Raw genomic sequence first — 21,690 nt, 5'->3', positions numbered from 1 at the left:
ATCAACATAATAAAAAACAAGAAAAGGTAGGGTTAAGTTCGGCTGTAAGTGTATGTATTATATTACATACTTTTGCAACTTGCAAGGGGGAAAAACATTCATTGAAGGAATTCAACATTCATTGTTCGGCGAAATCGTAAATGGATTATTGATATATGTAAGTTATATGGATATGGAACCGATTCAAACCATTTTTGACATACTGCCCTTTTATTATGAGATAAGGATTTTCCGAATTTCTAAATTACATTTCAAAGATTGACAGACATTTTCGATAAAAAGTTAGCATTAGATTTGATTTGATTTGGACAATTCTTAATCATAAGTTAGCTCATTTCTAAAGCACTATTCGGCAATATTTTATCTGGATATATTGATTGCTTCTTGATTTCAAAACATCAGTTGCAATTTCAAATTGTGTTATATGGAATAATGAGTGGTTTTTGTGTGAATCGCATTGTGAGTTAAGAATGCAAAGATAATACCTAAAGAATTTGATTGAAATCGATCAAATAGCTCCTGAGATATGGGTTTTTACCTAAATGTAAGTATTGCTAAATTGACAAAGATAATATGCTCTTTATAAGTCGCAGTCTCTGTCCCATATACCCAAAACCCCATTCACAACATAAATACCATAAAATTGGCGAAGTCAATAAGTTTACTCGATATAAAATTAGTATTTGTAACTTTAAATATAAAATATCACCCTTTTCCTCCATACTTCCGTATTAATATGCAAATGAATGAACCTTTGTTAATTCACACCTGATCATTTCGAAATTACGTTAAATAGTTTTTTATCATTACTAACAGTAAAATTTCTACTAAGTGTAACAAACGGATGCCCTAATATAAAGGGAGGTTGAACTTAAGGTGTGAATTGGAGAATGCGTTCAATTAATTTGCACATATTGTACGCAATTTAGTATGCACTATTATACGAATTAAATATGTATTTACGTAAATAGTCGTGTACTAAAACAAATGTGACTTATTTTTTGCCTGCCGTGTTTTGCCACCCGTTCCCAGGTAATTATAGAATATAGAGCAATAATTTTAGCTTCCACCTTGACATTGCGAAAAATTTGAAATCTTATCAATAAATTGTTGACTATCCACACATAATATACATATGTATGCATGTAGTTGAAATATTTAAATTTTTATTGCTTATTTAGAAGAGGTGTGCACAAAAATTTTAACATTGTTTGGGAGACAGGTAGGTGTCAACAGCTGAACTAACAATTTTTTCTGATAACTGATAAGCAAAAAAACGGTTAAAGCACTTCATAAAATACGTACGACAGGTGTTAAATTAGAATATTTCAGATTAGGTATGTTTATAATGTTATGACTTCAAGTAAAATAAATTTGATTATTTACATATTCATATACACTGCTGGTTTTAGGTTAGACACGCAAACGTTTTTTTTTTTTTTTAATAATAAGTTATGATATTTATAATCATGGTTGTTCTTATGGTTCAAAATGCTTTTATTATCAAAGTTCGAAAAATATATGCTCATAGCTGATTTGCGAAAAAAATGGCACCCAAAAAAGCAAGTATTGGTAACAAAAACCCTACAAATCAAAAAATGTTAAGGAAAAAAATAGCAAATGAAACAGCTGATGAATGTGAATTACGCATTGAGAAAAATCGTAACGGAATATCTACAAAAAGGAATATTGAAACTAAAGAAGATCATGAATCACAGCTTCAACAAGATAGTGAAGAAAAATCTTCTTCGCGAGCTACCGAGACAATCCAAAAACGTACGCAAAGACTTGATGCCGATCGTAACCGAATAGCTAAATTATGAAAAAAATAAATTTAAATCTTGCGGAGTTAAAGGAACTACAATAAATATATATTTCAAATGTTGCATAAGAATTCAATATGAATTATTTGAAGAAAGTGAGTGAATTTTTTAAAATAAAATCAAATCAATAAATATTAATCATCGATACCCGCATTATTGTCTTTCAAAATATTATAATTTAAGAGATCTATCTATTCTTTTTCATGTGTTTGAACCAATTATCGTAGCACTTTTGCCATTTAAATTGAGGTATTTCCAAAACATGCGTTCTTAACGCATCTACCGTATCTTCTGGTGTCGAAAAGCGTTGACCTCTTAGTTATTTTTTACGAATGAGGATAAAAAGAAGTCATTGAATACCACGACAGGACTAAGCAGGGCATAACTCATCAAATCTATATTTTGAGTGCTCAAAAATACAGTTGTTTCAGTCCATTTGTGAGAGCTAGTACTGTCGCGGGGAAGTGTAAACCGTCTTCGGCGGTTGATTTTACTGATTTCTTGAAACAGAACTGGCAAAGTTGTCCAATTTTTCCAAAAAAGACACAAAAATTTGCTTGGAAATACTTCGTGCGCGATAAACTGTTGTTGTGTTCGGGTCATTTTGAAACATACAGTCGACTGCTGTTTACTTTCGTACTCATATGCGTAAATTCTCAATCCATCAATCCATGCTTTTTTGTTATTGTACCTTAAGTGGAGATAGGAGTAAGAAATATTTACATTAAATCAATTAGAGGGCAGGGCCACGCCCGCTATTTCAAAAATTTCAGACAAAAGTGCTCCATGCTACTGCGATCCCGTGTGTCAAATTAAAGTTCTATATCTTAATTTAATGGTTAGTTATGGCACTTTATTGATTTTCATCCATTGGCGTTTTTAGATGTGGCTTTGGTCCAATTATGTCTTTCTACGAACTCGTGCTTCCTTTTTTGCCAAGACGCATGTACCAAACTTCATCAACATATCTTAATTTTCACTCAAGTTATCGCTTGTATCAGATTTCAACTCACCTCACCACCCCAATTATTTATATATTCATACATATATAACCCTATATCTCAGTAGTTGTAAGTGATACAAACAACAAAAACCAAATATTTAAGGGCAAAAAAAAATATTCGAGTCGAGTTGCCCGACTCATGTCGCCCGTGCGTACGAGCGATATCAAAAGGAAAATTTGCCGAGCGACAGAAGAGTCCGGGTGCAAACCCAATCTAATCAGAGCTTTGTCACACCTATTAAACGAAAGAAGGCTATAACTAAGCCCATCCGAATTTGTGGCTATAACTATAATTTAGGGCAGAGAATCGATGTTGGAAAGGACATTTGGTGGGCATGGCATTGCCCTCTAATAGATTTCATGCACATAAGCTTTACAAAGCTTTAGCTATATTAACTAAATGCGCTGACAAGTTTTGCGAAGAACTGAAGATATTTCTCCGACTTTAAGAGAGTATAAAAAGATCGGCTGTACCCGAACTTAAGATGTCAATTCTTCAATTTTTACCAAAAATTAAAACAACAGCATATTTTTATAAGTAACTTAAAAATTTTTAGTAGACAAATGTATTACTTTAACTTGATTACATAGAAATTCCATGATAAGCCTAATTACCCGACTCAACAAATCTGAAGGATTATTGATTATTTGAGATGCCCTGATTACGAATTTGAGTTCAAAAATTTTCCATCACGTAAAGCTATTTTTGTCATTTTAGTAAATAATGTGGATTTGAGCTCCACATCCCTTGACTACAAAACAAAAAATCCAACCAACACAAATGTGTTGTTCCCAGTGATACAATCAAATAGAAGTAAGTGCGATCAATTTCAAAACGGATTTTGTTGGTGATGAAATAAAATTAATTTACAACTTCTTATCTGCCTCTAAGCACAAGTGTAAATTCTTATCAAACCCTTTGTGTTTTAAAGTAGTAGTCTAGAGAATAATTGAAGAGTAAATATTATATAATCATAAGTCAATGACCTTATTTTAGAAGTCTATTTGCATATGAACGATTCTATGTGAAGACGATATACAGTTGTGTTCATGAAAATAGTAGTGCAACAACTTCTTATATATTTATAAAGATCTTTCCTAATAGATACTAATTTGATAAGTCAAACAAAGTGATTATTTTATTTTGGTAGAATAGATACTTGAAATTTTAAAAACGAAAATATCTAGTTACATCTGCTCCCGCTGCTTTTACTACGCCGTATTTTTGCATTAGATAAGAAACAAGCTGTTCAAAAAAATAGTAGATAAATTAAAAAATTATTAGTTAGTTGCGATAAGTGAGTCTATCTAAGCAATTTAATAATTTTCTGATTTTTTTCAAATCCTAGTTCACTTTCCCTTTTAGTGTGTAGAGGAAAGCATGGTTCCATCGAGATGTATGAATTGATAGTGAGACAGAACTTACAGGGAATCGAAACAGTAGTGGGATACATCTCTCCAATGATATAAACTGCTATAAAATACAACAATAATGCAGTTAATAATGGGCAAAAAATTTAAGAAGGGCAGAGAAATTATTGGTTATATAAAAAGACAGCTCTAAGTGTCCTCAAAAAGTATATAAATAATTACTACCCTTACAAATCATAGGGTTCCTACATAGGTATATGAAGAACATACGGGCCAAAGTAGCTAAGGAGTGGTTTGTATCAGAAATGTTCGACGTAATGTCCCGGTAGTGCAGGCACTGAACCTGATTCTAATTGAAAATTTATGAGAAGATGTTAAACTAGTTATAGCAATAGCAAATACATCAAATAGAATATAACTTTGGCTAGTAGTCATAAATCCCTATGAAGCCTTGTAAGGTTCTTATCGACTCCACGTAACGTCAGTGTATGGTTGTATAAAAAATAAAGGATTTACAACCACATATTAGGCAATCGAAGACATTTAGTAGAAATTTTAATTGTTAACTAGACTTTTTCTTTTTTTCCTTCGACAAATAAAGCGCCCTATTTTCATGAACTTACTAAGACTTTTTATTTACTTAAGACTTTTTTGTTTAAAAAATGATATTAGTAAAAAAATAAACTGCATATACGTAGAAATAACTAAAAAATTCTTTAAATTGAATTCGTAGTTTGTCTTTTTAACTTAATTTTTTTTTGCTTTATGGTTGGAACCCACCATACTATTTTCATGAACACAGCTGTTTATTATACATATATAGACTTGTGCAATGCTTAATTAATATGCATTGAAAATGCAAATAGGTAGATTTGATATAATCGTGACTTTATACCGAATGTAAACACGAGCAAATGCGTGCACAACAACTAAAAAGGAACTAAAGCCATTAGATTAATTTCCGATTGCCTAAGCAATAATTAATCACTTTTGTTAATTAACAAGAAGTTTAGAAATCAGAAAAAAAATTAGATATGTGGAAGATGAGCCTAATTATATATTTACTAATGGCGCAAATTTTTGGCATCCTTTGTCGCAGTTGCATTGTTCTTGTTCCTATTGGCAAAACACTAGAACAGTTGATTTTCAAAAGTTTCTCTGGCGGTGAATTTTTACCATGGAACGGAACAGGTTGCAATCTCTTGGTGCCGCAATCCGATGATGGAAATTTGATATCTGAGGTTTTTTTCAATTAAGAATTTAATTCTTGTAGCATCCATATGTACGTCGATTTTTTCGTATACAGCTTTATTCCAGTTTCAAACAAGCAAATGCTTAGCTACTGGGCAACTTAAACAGTTCTTACATTGCGGTGTAACTCGAAGATTTCCATTATGACTTATTACTAAACCAGATACTGGAAAAATTAGGAATTTCTTTTTACTAGACAAGTTAATCCAGCACAAGATGCATTACAAGAGATCTAATGAGCTTCTAAATATGGGTAAGGTTCGCCCAAACCCGTGTTTACAGTGATTCAGCAAGCTATAGGATGTTAGTTGTCGAAGTTGTTTGCAAGAAGCACTTATTTCCTTCTAGACTATCCACCTCTTGCGAAACAAAAGTTATAATATCTTGATTCATACTGCCTTAGCTTTTCAAGCAAATAGTCGAATCAATTACCTAGTAAATGTGTAATGAGATTAAGGCGCTTAGTCGATACGTAAAGGTTTTGATATCACAAGATACTTGTGACTTTCATCTCAACCTTTATTTAACCTAACACGACTCCCTTACTTTTATAGTCTCGAAAAAAGTCCATTTGATTGATGTAATGATATCGGAACTTTTAATTACTTTGTGCCGCATTCGTACACATCATGATTGCAAATCCACCATAGCGTATTTGTGTGCATACGCCTACCTGTTAGAACCTGAAAAAGTACCTTCGTGGGAGCACAATGCAATGTTGTGCAGACGGCTCGAGAATGGCAGATGGAATTAAGGATGGTATAGTAAAACCACGTACCAAACTGCCAGCATTTTTCAAGCTAAGGCCGATGTCATCAACAGATATGCAGAGATTATTCTAAATTATTCTATACAAAAACTATCACAGGAAACAAATTGTCATTCACGGTAATATTAAAGCGACACTTTACCAAATCAACAATGGTACTGGGTGCATAAAAATTCTTAACAGGGTTGCCACTGAAAACAAAATCTTAGAAGCATGGATGTAGTGTAATACCCGATTTCTTGGTGAAAAAAGCTACGGAAACTAGTCTAATAGGATCGAAACCGTTCTTCACTGTGGGCCCCAAACTTTACGAGAAGAGCTGCGGAAAGAGAAAGTGCCACTAGCAACAAGTTTTGGCCTTAAAAAGGCGACGTTTTTCTGGGAGAGTTCGATGCAAAACGCTTCAAGAACTAATCACTTTTCTCAGAAATAAGTTAAATTTAGTCGTACATTGTACGAGTAACATTGGTTGAGTAATAAACAATTCAATGTGTAAACACATATAGATATGTAAGTAAGGTATGTTACAAGCTTATCGCATCAGAGCTGTAACTTTGATCACACTTGTTAATATAATATAAAATGTAGCAATTTATACATTCATTCATATGAGTACATGCTAATTTGTGCAATATGATAATTATAGTTTTTTTGAGTTAGTTCATATACACATTGCGATTAATAAATAGGTATGAAATTCACTGAAGCCATCGGGATCCCGATATTTGAGAGTACTGATATTATCAATAACTCGCTTCATCAGCTATTTCGCTGACCAAAGTTGAGTTTTTAAGGGTTAAAAACGAATTAGAAATAAAAGAATTATCTTTACTAAAAGATTTATAACTTATGTTTTCAAACTTTTTACACATGATAATGTAAGGGAGAAATTTAAACAAACTATTTTTTGTCTATTACACAGTACAACAGCTAATCTGGGGGGTGAGAAATTCCAAGTCAGGGTGATGGTACTAGGTCAGTATAGTAAAACCCTCAAAGGATTTGGCGTTCGTATGTGTAATTTTTTTTTTATGACCTTTTAAATTTTTTCCTTATTTCCAAACAAATTATTTTTTTCCAATCAGGCAGACTAAATGGTCCAGATATATGAAAGCTGATTAAAAGTGACGCATTCAACAATATTTTGAATGCGTCACTCGACGCTGAATTGAATGCATGRCAGGCAATCAAAGAAGTAATAGAAGGCTTGTTGGGAAAGCATCGTTCTAACAACTACAATGTTTCTGTCGCAAGGAAGAGCATTCTCGGAAATTGTTTTTTTTTTTAGCCAAAATGTTACAACTAAGCGACAAAACATCAAGATAAGGAAAAAATTTAAAAGGTCATAAAAAAAAGCTGACATATACGAACGTCAAACCCTTTGAGGGTTTTACTATACTGACCTAGCACCATCACTCTGACTTGGAATTTCTCACCCCCCAGACAATAATCCCAAAAATGTTCCACAGTGTTATTTTTACATTTTATTTTTTTTTTTAATACTTGACTTAATAACGCCAAAAAACCCCTAATTTTCAATAGAAATTTCTGAAAGTAAAGTATAATCTTTTTTGAATAAATTTCGTCAGCTCCTTTGCAAGATATAGTCGAATGAAAGCATGCCCGACGATTCAGACCTAAATGTTATCTGCTCTACAATCTGCGCCAATTACCGCGGGATAAGCCTCTATAATATCGCATATAAGGTCTTATCGAGCGTAATGTGTGAAGGACTGAAGCCCACCGTCAACCGATATGGAAAATCTACTATCGACCAGATTCTTGGAAAAGACCCGTAAAAGGAAGATCGACACACACCACCTCCTCGTCGATTTTAAAGCTGCTTTCAAAAAGGAACTGCTGCTATGTCCACACTTGATATCCCCGCAAAGCTTATACGGCTGTGTAATCTGACGTTGAACAACACACAACACCAAAAGTTCTATCAGGATCGGGAAAGACCTTTTCGAACCGTTCGATACCAAGAGAGGTTTCAGACAAGAAGACTCCCTAAGGTTTGAATTCTTCATTCTAGATAATATGGGTCTGGTTGAGAACGAAAACAAAAGGAAATATCTCCTGTCATCAAACAAACAGTCATCGCATTCGCGACCAACAACAATATCAGACTTGAAATGCAATTGAAAAGTAAAGTCCTCTCTGGATGAAAAAATACCAAACTCTACAAGTCCCTCATCATTTCCGTCGACGGAACGATGAGCTGTACGAGATATATGGCGCACATAGCGGATGGAAGAGAACACTCCAGCTTTGAAGGGTTGCGATTCAGTACTCGCCGGTGGAAACTCCAAATATCAGCTCTTAATTGTAACGGGAAAGTTCTCCGTCTTACAGTTTTCTATTTTTTTATTATTTTATTTTGAGAGACTTTCTGAAAGCGATAATAACATTCGTTTTTTACCCACCCTACATTAGATACATAATGTATTATGATCGATTGTCGTTTTTTTTTACTTTTATTACCTCTCCTTGGCTTATGTACTACTTATCATATTCAAATCTAATAATTAAAGTTGGATTTTGTATATGTACTTTTGTATATATAACTTGTGTAAGATTATTGGTTGGTAGCTTATTCATAATGGTGTTATTACAAAATGTGAATAACTCTTTTCGAACCTCTGTATGTATTATATATTTATATGTATACATATGTATATGCATATGGTAAGAAAACTATAAATTGCTGAGTCAATCTTCCTTCTTCTATAAGAGTGTATGGCTGCTGGCGTAAGGCGATGATATTGATATCATTGGCCTCAACAACCCCTCCGTTAGTTTTGCTTTCTCCAGAATGGATAAGAAAGCGAAGCAAATGGGTCTGGTAGTGAACGAGGACAAGACGAACTATCTCCTGCCATCAGCACAAACAGTACTTACACTTGCGAGTCGCTGATGACAGTCCTAACTTCGAAGTCGTAGATAATTTCATCTAGTATTAAGAGCAACAACAATGTCAACTGCGAAATCCAACGCCAACAGGTGCTACTTCGGACTGAGTAGGCAATTGAGAAGTAAAGTCCGCTATCGACGAACAAAAGCAACACATTATAAGTCACTCATTATTCCCGATATACATGGACGTTGACAACATCCGATGGAACGGTCAGCGGTGTGAGATATAAGACGACTTTGACATATTTCAACGAAGTATGCGATGTAGGCATCATACCTTTATATTCCCAACTACTGGGTTTTTTCGTGACCTCAAATTTATATTAGTTTCATCAAAAGAAAATATGATTTTACAGATTTCCCCCCAGAGGGCGTTTGCAAATGATAGCCTTGCTTTAATTCTTTTCTAATTTACCCATTTTATTGATTGTTTTGTGATCGTCCACAGTTGTCTTTTACTCAATTTGTGATTTCAAATTTATTTTTTTTCATAGAATGTGAATATGGCAAAGTCTCAGCAGTAAGAGAGTAAAGTCTTTAGAGCTCGTGACCTATAACCTAAATTTTCAAAACAGTTTTTCTCGAATCTATATTTTTTAAATTGGCGTCCATGATGTCTCAAAAACGTTTTCATTGCTTTCGATTGCTTTCAAATTTTACTGGTAGATTTATCACATATGTATGTAACTATATCCTGAACTAAGATTTTTGAAAAATATTGAATAATTTCCTTTCTTTTTCATAAAAAAAGTAGTCCCAAAAAACATGAAATTTTGAGTTTTAATGTTTAATGTTTAAAAGCGTTTGAAAAATTAATTTTCAAAATTTGTAAAAGATGCTATTTCCAGCGATAGCCATCTACTTACAGATTTACATAAATTTTGTATTATTGTTTTTAGGTTAGCCAGTGTGCTGAAATCATGGGTACCATTAGAAATAAAAATCTCGCATTCAACAAAATATTTTTACTTAAAAAACTTCATAAATATACATATATCAAGGCTTAATTAATACATAGTAAAAATTTGGAAGCTCTCTGTTTTCCCTTTCACTAGCAAAAAATTTCGAAAAAACAAGCGTCATACGTGTTCACCCCGTTAAGATCAAGAATTATATTATTATGATTTCATAAACGATTTTTCAAGAACAAACTTAACTTCTGAGATTTTTAATAGCTTTCTCTTCACTCTCTTATTTCATTTATCAATTTTTCATTTATATTTGCAAAAACTGTTTTTGAATGATGGCCTTGTTATAATTTTGCTCAGACTTCAAGCATCCTCTACACTTTTTTAAATATACGTAAAGAAATATTATAGTACACACAAAGACGCATATCCCTAAATTCATATATATTCTAAATTCGCGATAATAAATAAATATTAGGAATACTCATTTAATGTCGCAAGCTTTCGGCATTTATTGCAAAATTGCAATATCTCAAAAAAGCTCTACATTTTTACATGCAATTTATTTCGACCAAAAATAAAATTAATTATAATTTGTTTATTGAGGCCCTATGTTCCACCTAAGAACTAGGGTAAAATATATATACATATACATATATTTTTACACAAAATTGCAACTATTCGATTTGTCGCAAATCACAATCGGCTGTTTACTCTTTTCTCACGTGTTGGTTTCTTCGCTGTAAAATGGAAAATGTAAGTTAAAGTAAATAGAATATTTTATTATTTCATAATTTTAATTGCATTACAAACCTTAAACGTGTTTTCCTCAAAATATTGTTTTCAAAGTCGGTGACCAACATTACTCGAAAACGGCTAAACCGATTAGTCTCAAATTTTAACACAACCTTCTTACATATGTATATTTTTATATATATCGTTTAGTAATTAATCGAAATTTTTTTTCCCCGATAAATATTTTTTTTATAAAAAATTTAAGGCCGAAATGTTGGTAATAAATCGATTTTTGTTAGAAACCGCCATTTTGTCAAAAATTTTGATTTCGCTTATTTATCCGATTAATTACTAGCTTTAACGTTACTTTAACGAAATCTGTTTGGTTTCAGAGGATCCAGTTCAGAGATATAGTGGTCACCGCAAAACGTCCTTTTCAACAGTAGCTCACAGAGATCAGCTGTAGTTCCTTACCAAATAAATATATTTGCAATTACAGTTAAAAGATATCATAATTTTTGTATGAATAAATTTAAAAGTTTTCTCAGAAAAAATCTGGAATATTCGCTTTTTCGGCCTTCTATCTCTCGTAACCCCTTAAGTGCTTAGGTGGGTTTGAAAATTTCCAAAAATCGATTTTTTTTTTAGTTTACTTTATTAAATTCTACAATATCTATAGAATATAGTCCTAAATTTTAAAGTTGATCTGAGTAATAATTTCGGAGGTACAGCCTTGAGAACTTGTGCTAGGCTAGCTGTGCTAAGTGCCCTGTCTTTAAACGCGTTTTTCTCGAAGCTGCGTTTTTGAAGTCGGTCTCAAAAAGTTATCGACCGATTTAGTTCGTATTGTATAATATGAGATTTTTTGTTCAAAGTCCGAGAAAAGAACGACAATTTTAATATTTTTTTATTTCCTACGTTCAAAAACGAGATTTAGATATGTACTAACAGAATATGCTTAGTTTTTAATTTTATATGAACCAATACTAAGTTATGCTGCCCACGGCGAGAGCACTTTTTTGAGAGACACCCAGGGAAATGCGGTCTCAACGGCGGAATTTTCAACATTTTTGTATCGAAATTTCAGGAGATATTGTTCGAATATATACCTTTGATATAACATATTATATTTTTCAAATATATGATTGCTTGTATTAAAAAAAAATCGTAAAAATACCTTTTTTTTTGTACCTCTGAAAACCACCTAACCCCTTAACCTATGTTGCCATTTTGCCAGTATTATATATAGTATATGCACACATACCCTCACTATCCCATTTATAGTTAATTGCACACATGCCTTCGCATCGATTAATAACTTTATATATGGATTTGAAATGATTTATGAGCGTGGAGCTCTAATAAACGACTAGTAGCAGATAACAAATTTATAACTAAAAATTCACTGATTATAAAAGGATTTACGAACATTTTTAATAATCCCGGAACGTGGTAAGGTGTATGTCTATCATTGCATAAATACACAGGTATTTATATATTACCTGTTTACACCCAATCTTATTTTGTTAAACTCCAAGGCTCCAATAGAAGAAAATATCGCTTTTTGACCTTTCGGACGGTAAGGCAGGCATTAATGGTGTTGATAACAAATTCCAGATATTTACTGGATTTTTTTAAGTCCTCCAAAATGTGAATGCTTTGTACATACTTTGAATATTGAAACAGCTAATATAAGAACATGTGTTCAAACATACTATATATCCTGGGATTGGTAGGTACCTTGTCCCTCTCAACCGGTGTGAGTGGTTCTCTAAAGCACTTCTCAGATGGGTTGCTAGGGGGTGCATACGTGCGGCAACCAAGAGCCGCATCTCCACCTCCTAATTGCAGCTAGGAGGTAAATCCGTATACAATTTAACGTAGCCTTCCTTGCGTTCCTCATGACATGGAGCAGACTCGGCAGGTCACCATGTTGCGCCAAGGATTGCAAGACAGTATGCGCACACCGAAACAAAAATAGACACGAAAGCTTGTCGGCATCCGAGCACGGAAAGAAAAGACGAACACGTTAATAAAGTGAAGAAAATAGTATTGGCCAATCGTCGAATGTCTATTAGAGAAATTATTGAGGAACGACTCGTGCCGTCCGATTACAAACAATGATTTTGGTATGAGTCGCATCGGCGTGACTGACTTTTCTGAGTTTTGACCAAACACCCCGTCGGGTTAACACATTACACTGGTACCCTATGACTTTTTTGTCCCCAAAACTAAAGAAGTTCAAGAAAGGAGGACGCTACGCTACGATTGAAGAGATAAAAACTTCATCGATTTGAAGATTGGAAAAAACGTTGGCAGAAGTGTAATATAATATATTATCAGTTTTAAATAAAAAAGTTATCCATTTCAGTTTGTAAGGAAACTATACACTTTTGTGATCCGATCTGAATAATATTAGTAAGTCTTTTCGTATTTTGTCAATAGATGTAGTTGCAGTCGTATATCTCTAGTGTTACCAATAACAAACCATAACTATAGTGTTGGAAAGGTAAGATTGTAAGCTTTATTTAACCATAAAAAATAAAATTCGGGGAAGTTGAAAAAAGTTACAGCTGTTCAAAAATGAGTGAAAATAATGAAGAAATTCGCTTTATTTTGAAATTTTTGTATAAAAAAGAGAAGAATGCCACGCAAGCCACCAATGAAATGTGTGAAGTTTACGGAGACGATGCTGTATCAGTTCATGTAGCATAACAATGGTTCGCCCGCTTCCGTTCTGGAACATTTGAAAAATGGCAACAATGGTACATATTTATTTATTTATTTATTAGTATAAATAATATAAGTTGAAGTTTGGTTAGAAATGCGAAAAGACTTTTTCGACTACCCGAAAAATATAGTGCAGTCTTGAACAATACATATTTTGAAATATTGGCGTTAAAAGTAGTTAAAACTTTTGTTTATTTTACTATATGTACTAAAGTTGCAATTTTGTTGTACGTATTTATGTTTTTGCAAATGTACATACATATTTAACACGCAGAATAACCATGAGCAAGTTCAAAGACATACAAACGTACATATGTATATATGTAAAATGTAGTCCCTGTTAACTGTATACTTTACAATACGCAGTTTTTTGTTCTGAATAATGTATTTATCATGTCATAAATTTTAATTGCGTATTTCAAGTTGTATCTATGTATTTGAAAAACTTTCTTTGTTGCGTTTATGATTTATTTAGCAACTTCTGGTAAATAAGTTCAGCGCCCTAGCATTTTATCTTATATGTACATACATGTGTATATATGAAGACTTACATATATACACAGGTGGCAGAAAGAATAAGAACAAACCCATAGACTTATTTCAAAGCCAAAAAAAAACTTTTTATGAACATATGTAGCTTTTAGCTTGATAACAGTACTGTTTGTTTATTTCGTTTTCCGTCTATTATTTCCAGAATTTGATAAATGGTACTTTGTTCAAGTTGATAGCGTTTTGAGCTCATTGTAAATTTTGTTTAAAAAGTAAAATTTCGAATCAAAACATGTCAGAAAATCTTGATTAATTCAAAACATAGATGAATTCAAAACATGATACTTCTTGCATTTTTCAGCATAGTTTTCTATTTAGAAGGGTTGCAATGCTCTACACGCAACATATTTTATTTTTTTCTTATTGTTATCAAATTTCATACCCAGGATATTATTTATACATTTTTTGTTGTGATATTTACTCTTTAAAAAAATTTTAGGTGATTGTCCCTATTATTTGTACCAACTGAAAACGCTGTCAACTTAAAAAAATTAGTTTTTACGCCGATATTTTAAAAATAATAATCGGAAAACGAAAGTACGGTCATCAAGCATCGGTGCACAGTGACAAGTGATCCAAAATTATGTTTTTTATGTTTTAAAATAAGTTAATGAGTTTGTCCCTATTTTTTCTGCCATCAGTGTATGTACATATATATTTATATAAAAGGGAAAGATTGATAACAACAAAATATATAAACAACAATTTGTTCAACAATTTCTGAAAATAATAAATTGCTGTAGAGATTAGGAAAATTAACTGAAAAACAGGTAGGTGAGGCTAAAGATTGTAACATTGCATTGTAAAATTAAAAAAGTGTGAAATATTTCGATACACCCATAAAAGATTATTATCTGTCATATAATAAATGTAGATTAATATTTATTAATAGGTGAATTATTTTATAGTAATGTAGTATTCTCGCTTAGTTTTATTAAGATATCTTACATATGTATGTATAAAAACAAGTGCGTAAAGTACCTTGTAATAAATTATTTCGGATCACTTAGCTAATGAGTACACAATCATATTTATGTATTTACCAAAAAGTTATAGCAAATATTTTATTTTCAATAGAATTGGTTATCACTAACAGTAACGAATAAGTATTATCATCCGGCTAAGTTCTGTTAAGACGACATCATTTCTCACACATATTTAAAGAATGTTTTCTACCACTCAACAACAATATCAACTACAACATATTACATACACATTTTTTCTGTCCATAATTAGAGTTTTACTGAAAAACTAAATATGAATTATTACATTAAAAAATACATTGATGTTTACTTAGATTTGGTAATTTAAAGTACAAACACCAGATACCTATTATATTATTAAACGGAAATAGTTCAAAGTCACATTTCCGATTCCGTTTCCGATGTAGAGATATTATTACTTACATACATGCATGCGATCACTATTACTTAATAACTTATGTAAACAGACGTACCGTATTCACGAATTCTGCTATATTTGAAGATATCAGGTAATTTCCTTCGCACCAATCCACCGGAGAGCTACCATGTTCCCAGGCCATGATGTAAATATCGAGGAAAGAGCTTTGCGAAGCCAATTTGGCGGTATATTTAAATACAAAATATTAATGATATAGTATTTTATTCAAAGAATATATTACACTTTTAAACCAGTTTACTTTATTATTTACTTAATTTTTCATTTAAGTGAATTATTAGTGAGCTATTCTGTTAAACTATGTATTTATTGCACCGAATGCAATTAATGTAAACATTTATTACGTTATGGAAAACTAGCTTAGTTTTCAAAAGCGTTCATATTTGATCAGATTGCAAAGAAATGGAGTCGAATCGATTGCATTTAGTTTTTTATCACTGGTTTTTTATTATATAATGGTTTATACGTTTTTTGAAACAACTAATTTTTAATTACACTTTGACCATTTCTATAGCGCAAGATATGAGAAGACATAAACTTATTATTTTCCTATAATTGTCTTTATGCGACTACTTGTGTCGAGCGCTAGAAAGGTATTTTTACTAATTATATGCACATCGGTGAAGACAAAAACAGAAACGCAAACTAAACACTGATAAACACTTTAACACAATACAAACGAATTTATTGAACTGTTCTCAAAACAAAATTCACTGTCAATTTCTGTTTTTGACGTTTTCATTACATGATGGGGCTCATTGTTGCCAACTCATTTTTCGGTGGTTTTTTGAAAAGTATGCTAAAATTTTCAGTCGAAAAATATTTTTTTCTTACTTTCAGGGCAAATTCTCTCTATTACTTATATACGATGAATGCAATTTATCCTTATCTTATTGTGAAAATGATTTATTTAAAATGATAATGAATTTAAAATTTGTTGTGAATGAAAATTATAAACTTCTTCTTTTTCACTGCTATGTTCCATCTGATCTTCTACCATTAACACTTGTCAAAACTAGATTTTCCAAACTACTAAAAACGTGAAAACTTTATTTATTTTCGCTAACCAGCATCGTTTTTATATAAATTTGTGATTTATAAAAATGTCCTCGGCAATTTATTTAGAAAATTACCTTGATGGTATGTAAAGTGTAGAAGCATCTAAAATTAAAAGATGCTTTTATTTAAGCTTTGGAATCAGTTATGACTAAACTTTATGTTTTATACCCAGGATTAGAGTCATTGCCTACAGAGTTGGAACGAAACTTCAAACTTATGCGCAAATTAGACGATCGAGCACAGACTGCAATGAAAAGCATCGATTCGAGAGCGAAAGAGTTCATGCATAAACTGGCAGCAAATGGAGGCTGTTCTATGACAGATGAAGAACGCAAAGAGCGTCTAATGGACATACAAGCACTATTTGGTAAGGCAAAGGAATACAGTGATGACAAAGTACAATTAGCCATACAAACATATGAGTTGGTGGATAAACAAATTAGGCGTCTCGACAATGATTTAGCTCGATTTGAGGGTGAAATACAGGAAAAAGCATCATCGACACGTAGCAAATCGGAAGAAGCAGTAGTAAAAAGTAAGGAAGTAAATACATTTGTAAAAAAGGAATTTTGCTATTTTTACGCAAATATTAGAGGGGCGGAAGAAAACAAAGGACGCGAAAACGCCTGGAAAGCGTAAACGTACCGGCTCATCTGATGAGGAAACTCGTGCAAATAACACAAATGTTTCAACAAGTGGTAGTGGCGGCGGAGGTAGTGGAGGTGGACAAGGTAGCAAAAAGAAAAGGGCGAAGGTAAATCAAGAAAAAGAAACTCGCAAGGGGGGTCAAAAGGTAATCATCAAAATCATATTCACATTCTCATAAAACTGTAGTAACGAGTGATTAAAAGTTAAATTTGTTTCGCATATTTACGTTAAAGTACTATCGTTAATTCTTGCTTAAATTTTTCCAATGTTTCTATGTTTATTAAACGTTGTTAAGTTATTTCTATATAACATTATATAGACGATCTTCAGTAGTTGAATGACTGCTTGGTATTTTATGCCTTTTAAATAAGGGGTTAGGTGTTAGGTGAAAAAATTAAAATTTTGAATAATATTTTTGTCAGTAAACTTTTTTTTTTTATATATGGAAAAACATAGCATCATTAAGACAGGTTTTGACAGTTACTTGAAAAACAATGGTATTAAAGTATTGGCCACTTGTGCTGCTCCAGTTCTAACAGAAGCGCAGGTAATAGTTTTCCATGTTTTCCAAAAACTGTACAAATTTCATTGAAATCTGCAAAGTAATACTCCTAACCCCTTAAAGCAATATAAGCTTATATAAACCTTAAATACATAATATCTACATAATTATGTATATATAAGAAGCATTCCTTTTTGTAGCGAATTTATCATATATTTGGTATATAAATATCCGAATGACCGAGTATGATGTATGTATCAATAATTTACTTGTATTGATGTTTTCTTATTTAAATGTAATAATACTTTCCATACATATATGTACATATATGAAATACTTTTGTATGCTTATATGAAATATTCATCTTATGGCTTATTACTTTGCATTTCACAAACTGCATACTTTCATTAAAAAAACAAAAATACAAATATAAATCTTGAATTTATGTAGAATACTCTACCTTTTACTAATATATTAAAAATATTTTTCAAAGAAAAATGCTGATATTGAGGACTCTGAGAAAGAGTCATGCTTGACGGCTGCAACACACCCAAGCGATGTCTTGGATATGCCAGTTGATCCTAATGAACCCACTTATTGCTTGTGTCACCAAGTATCCTATGGCGAAATGATTGGTTGTGACAATCCGGATGTAAGTTTTAACATATCCAAAAATTTTCCTACCTTTCTTTTCATTTATATATATTTTTGATATTCCAGTGTCCAATTGAATGGTTCCACTTTGCCTGCGTAGGACTTACAACTAAACCAAAAGGAAAATGGTTTTGTCCGAAGTGTACGCAAGACAGAAAAAAGAAATAAGATATTGTATCCATAAATTTTTCATACAAATTCATACATAAGTATTGTATTAATTAAGTAGGTTTGTATTTAGGGTTATGGAACTTTTTGTATAATTAACGTTAGAAAAAAATATAAATAATTTCCGTTGCATTTAAGAAACCGAAATTTTTTTTTATTTTGTACATAGAATTTATAACAATTTCAAATGTACATATGTGAATGAAATAAAGTTTTGCATCAAATTTTTTTGTAGAGCGGGCAATTTTGTATCAGAATGTTACCTTCTCAAAGTAGTAGATTTACTTGTTTAATTCAAAATATCAAAAAATACTAAATTATACAATATGTCTCATGTACGTGGAAATAAATTTGATATAGACACGTTTTGAATTGAAAATAAAGAGCTTGTTTACTTTGGATCTTAATTTTTAGGGGAAAAACTGAATATATTTATAAAGCAAGCAATTTAATATACTAAATAACTCAAAATATCTAATTGTAATTAAGTAAAAATCCGTTCATGTATAGGTAAATGCATTTTATTTTTTTATTGTAACTTTGTATTAGAGGTGTTCTTTGTTTTATAAATTTGTAATAACGCATGCATTTACATATGTATATACCTACATAAATTGTTATAATTTTAGAAATAATAATAATTTTTACTAAATTTAATCGATTTATCTACGACTTATTTTCCAATGTTTATTAGAACATATTTTCTGAATTGAATGGCTAGGTTTATATCTACGGAAAATTAGATGTTCAGCCTTTTGTCTGAATGAGTTTCAAATATATACACATACATATGTAGCCCGCTATGCGTATTTGTAAATGATTTGAAATTCTTCAACGTTGTGTTGTTTAGTTCCTCAGAGTACCATACATTCGTCTTAAACGAAATAGAATTTCTAAATTACCAAAATGCTTTTATTGCTCGAATATTTTGCATTTTTAATTTAAAATATACTTTTACATTATTATAATTTGAATATGGATTACGGTAAATCCATTAGTTTACCAAACTTCCCTTAATAAATAGTGAAACTTTTCAATCGATACCAGTTAATCAAGTTTCTTGCACTGGAGTTTACCGTAACAATTGTTATATATGTAAACCGATTCGATTTTAAAAGCATTATCACTTCTCGTTTCAAAAAATAAACATTATTTTTCTTTTTTCTTAACAAAAAGCACTATTGTAGGTATAGCCTTACTTTTCCCTCCCTGGTTCACGGGTGCGTAATATTTTCTTAAACCAACTCGTCCTGGATTCGTTCGCCAAGTATTCGCTACTTTGTAAATGAAAGTTTGATATACTAAAAATGTGTTGCATTTCGAGTGACCGTTTGTATGAGTACTGCTTTGTTGCAAGATACATTTTACGTAAAAATTCAGGCATTTGTTTCTGAGTTACCCATGATTTAATATTTTGTGGAATTGGTAAACCTGGATCATCGAAATATGTAAGTATGTAATGCACACCGGGTTCACTGAATGTTTCATATGGTTTTATAACCATCAAACTCCAATAATCGTTAACTCTAACTTTGTTCGAATAGAGCGGATATTTCGGATGTTCCGTACCACGACTACAAACCATCATAACATTAAGTTTTTCGTCTTTAACAAAACGACGACAGTAGACGTAATCGCGATTGGAAAAAAGTTTCGGCCACTGCATTTCCCAATAGATAAGATGTGAATTGGTATTAGGCCGAGGATCTTCTTCTATCATTTTCAATTGTATAGCAGTTTCATCCCACAGTCGACGATATTCTAAGTCAGTCTGTACATGTAGAAGATCTTCGGCGGAAACATCATCAAAGCGAGCGTACACTTTATAGGAGTACATAGTCGATCTTTCCTCGCGCCTCCAAACAGAGAATTCATCCTTGCTAAAATATGGTTCCCATAACTGTTCACTAACGGTTTCTATTAGTTTGTTTCCTACAGGTACAGAGTCTCTTTTTAAATTTAGTGGTCCTCGGCAGTTACGCATACTTTCTTGTCCATCCTTAGATGATTTACACTTTTTATTTCCTACTGAGCAATAACAGTATTTCATGTGTTTATCCTGGCATAAGGGACATAATTCATTATTTGGCAACTGATTTAAAAATTCAAGATCTCTCCGACAAAGGTCAAAATTTTTTAGGCTCAAGCGCTCTTTGTCCCAATTGAAACCTGCCGCTTCAATTGCTGTACTGATATTTAAGCCAACAGCTCCTACAGCGCTCAACATAATACCTCTTAAAGGCGGTTCAAATTGCTTGTGGTAAGATCGAAAAAGTCGTTGTAGACCATTTGAACCGTAAACGCGGTGGTAGAAGGTAAAAAGCTGTTGGATTCGACGTGAACGTTGCGCCACAATTGATTCGCATTGGTACGACCATGAGCGTAATGTCGCATTTGATCGATGCTTAATATTTATTAAAATACGACTAAACATTTTTTAATTTATTTTTAGCGATTTAAATTTTGTTGTTGGTCTTACTTTTGTTGCCGACATGTGACTAACTTTGTTATTCTTTTACCTTTCGTTGTTTTGGTTTAGAAGGCTCCATGAATTTAGTTCTTAGTACCGGCAACGTTATTTCTTTCAGTCTACTCCGGTCGCTTGCATAACAATGCAACAACAATTTTAATGGATTTATTTCGAATTTTGTACGAGTTTACTCCACCAGTTTATGTATGACAATGGCATTAATGCCATGCCACTTTTGACGTAAATAATTTCCAATCAAACTTGTTGCTTCGTATATAGAAATAAAGCACTCACACTTTTCTCGATGGTCTTATACAATAAATACTAAGTGTTGTCTATATATACAAATTTAGCAGTAATTATCGTTGTATGTGGTAGGTTTTTGTGAAAACAACATATAGCATTGCACAAGTTATAAAAAGTAATGTGGAGAGATGCATGATAAAATAATAAGCACGTGTAGAGTATTTGTAGAGTTCAATCAGCTGAGTTTAAGCAACGCAAATTCAGTTGCTGAAATGAAAACAAACAGGTGTTTCAAACATTACTAGAACTTTGAGCTGTTGGTTCTGCCTATATTTCACCACAATTCAGATGTGTTCAAATTAGGATCACTGCATTAAGTTATATATTTTTTATGTAATTATTCATATTAACTTGTAGTAAACTAACATTTTTTGAACCATAATCAAACAGCCTAATAAAACAGACAATT

At 32.0% G+C, this 21,690-nt stretch overlaps 3 protein-coding genes across 4 annotated transcripts in view; 1 reads left to right on the top strand and 2 right to left on the bottom strand.

Annotated features, from left to right (window-relative positions):
• The window catches only part of LOC108965380 (alkaline ceramidase), a gene marked incomplete at its 3' end in the record, with an annotated part of 28,817 nt that extends 12,679 nt beyond the window's left edge, over positions 1–16,138 (bottom strand). The window contains 1 exon segment of the mRNA XM_018927736.1: positions 15,512–16,138. Coding sequence (XP_018783281.1) covers positions 15,512–15,598 — 87 coding nt within the window. The 5' untranslated portion in view covers positions 15,599–16,138.
• Positions 16,139–16,472: 334 nt separating this feature from the next.
• On the top strand, positions 16,473–18,640 carry LOC108965475 (inhibitor of growth protein 5). 2 transcript variants are annotated; one of them, XM_018927924.1, is made up of 5 exons: positions 16,473–16,614; positions 16,706–17,068; positions 17,127–17,287; positions 18,177–18,335; positions 18,404–18,640. In XM_018927924.1, exons 1-5 carry the CDS (start codon positions 16,578–16,580, stop codon positions 18,503–18,505), a joined length of 822 nt encoding a protein of 273 aa, XP_018783469.1. In that variant the 5' UTR covers positions 16,473–16,577; the 3' UTR covers positions 18,506–18,640. The 2 variants fall into 2 exon arrangements, with proteins under 2 accessions (XP_018783469.1, XP_018783468.1); XM_018927923.1 differs by having other exon boundaries at positions 17,127–17,326.
• A 451-nt stretch (positions 18,641–19,091) lies between these two features.
• LOC108965474 (stAR-related lipid transfer protein 7, mitochondrial) lies at positions 19,092–21,381 on the bottom strand. The gene has a single exon (XM_018927922.1). It carries the CDS (start codon positions 20,937–20,939, stop codon positions 19,701–19,703), a length of 1,239 nt encoding a protein of 412 aa, XP_018783467.1. The 5' UTR covers positions 20,940–21,381; the 3' UTR covers positions 19,092–19,700.
• Between the last annotated feature and the right edge of the window lie 309 nt (positions 21,382–21,690).

Source organism: Bactrocera latifrons, unplaced genomic scaffold (genome assembly GCF_001853355.1).
Source record: "Bactrocera latifrons isolate USDA-ARS-PBARC rearing strain unplaced genomic scaffold, ASM185335v1 scaffold_14, whole genome shotgun sequence".
Taxonomy (NCBI): domain Eukaryota; kingdom Metazoa; phylum Arthropoda; class Insecta; order Diptera; family Tephritidae; genus Bactrocera; species Bactrocera latifrons.
This window is presented reverse-complemented; position numbering and strand designations above follow the sequence as displayed.

What these genes read in the sequence shown, in the direction of transcription:
- LOC108965475 (XM_018927923.1), top strand. Translation starts at nt 16,578, where the DNA reads ATGTCCTCGGCAATTTATTTAGAAAATTACCTTGATG. An exon ending in GGAAGAAGCAGTAGTAAAAA is followed by an intron (nt 17,069 to 17,126) that starts GTAAGGAAGTAA and finishes CGCAAATATTAG; the next exon opens with AGGGGCGGAAGAAAACAAAG. An exon ending in CTCGCAAGGGGGGTCAAAAG is followed by an intron (nt 17,327 to 18,176) that starts GTAATCATCAAA and finishes TATTTTTCAAAG; the next exon opens with AAAAATGCTGATATTGAGGA.
- LOC108965474 (XM_018927922.1), bottom strand. Translation starts at nt 20,939, where the DNA reads ATGTTTAGTCGTATTTTAATAAATATTAAGCATCGATCAAATGCGACA.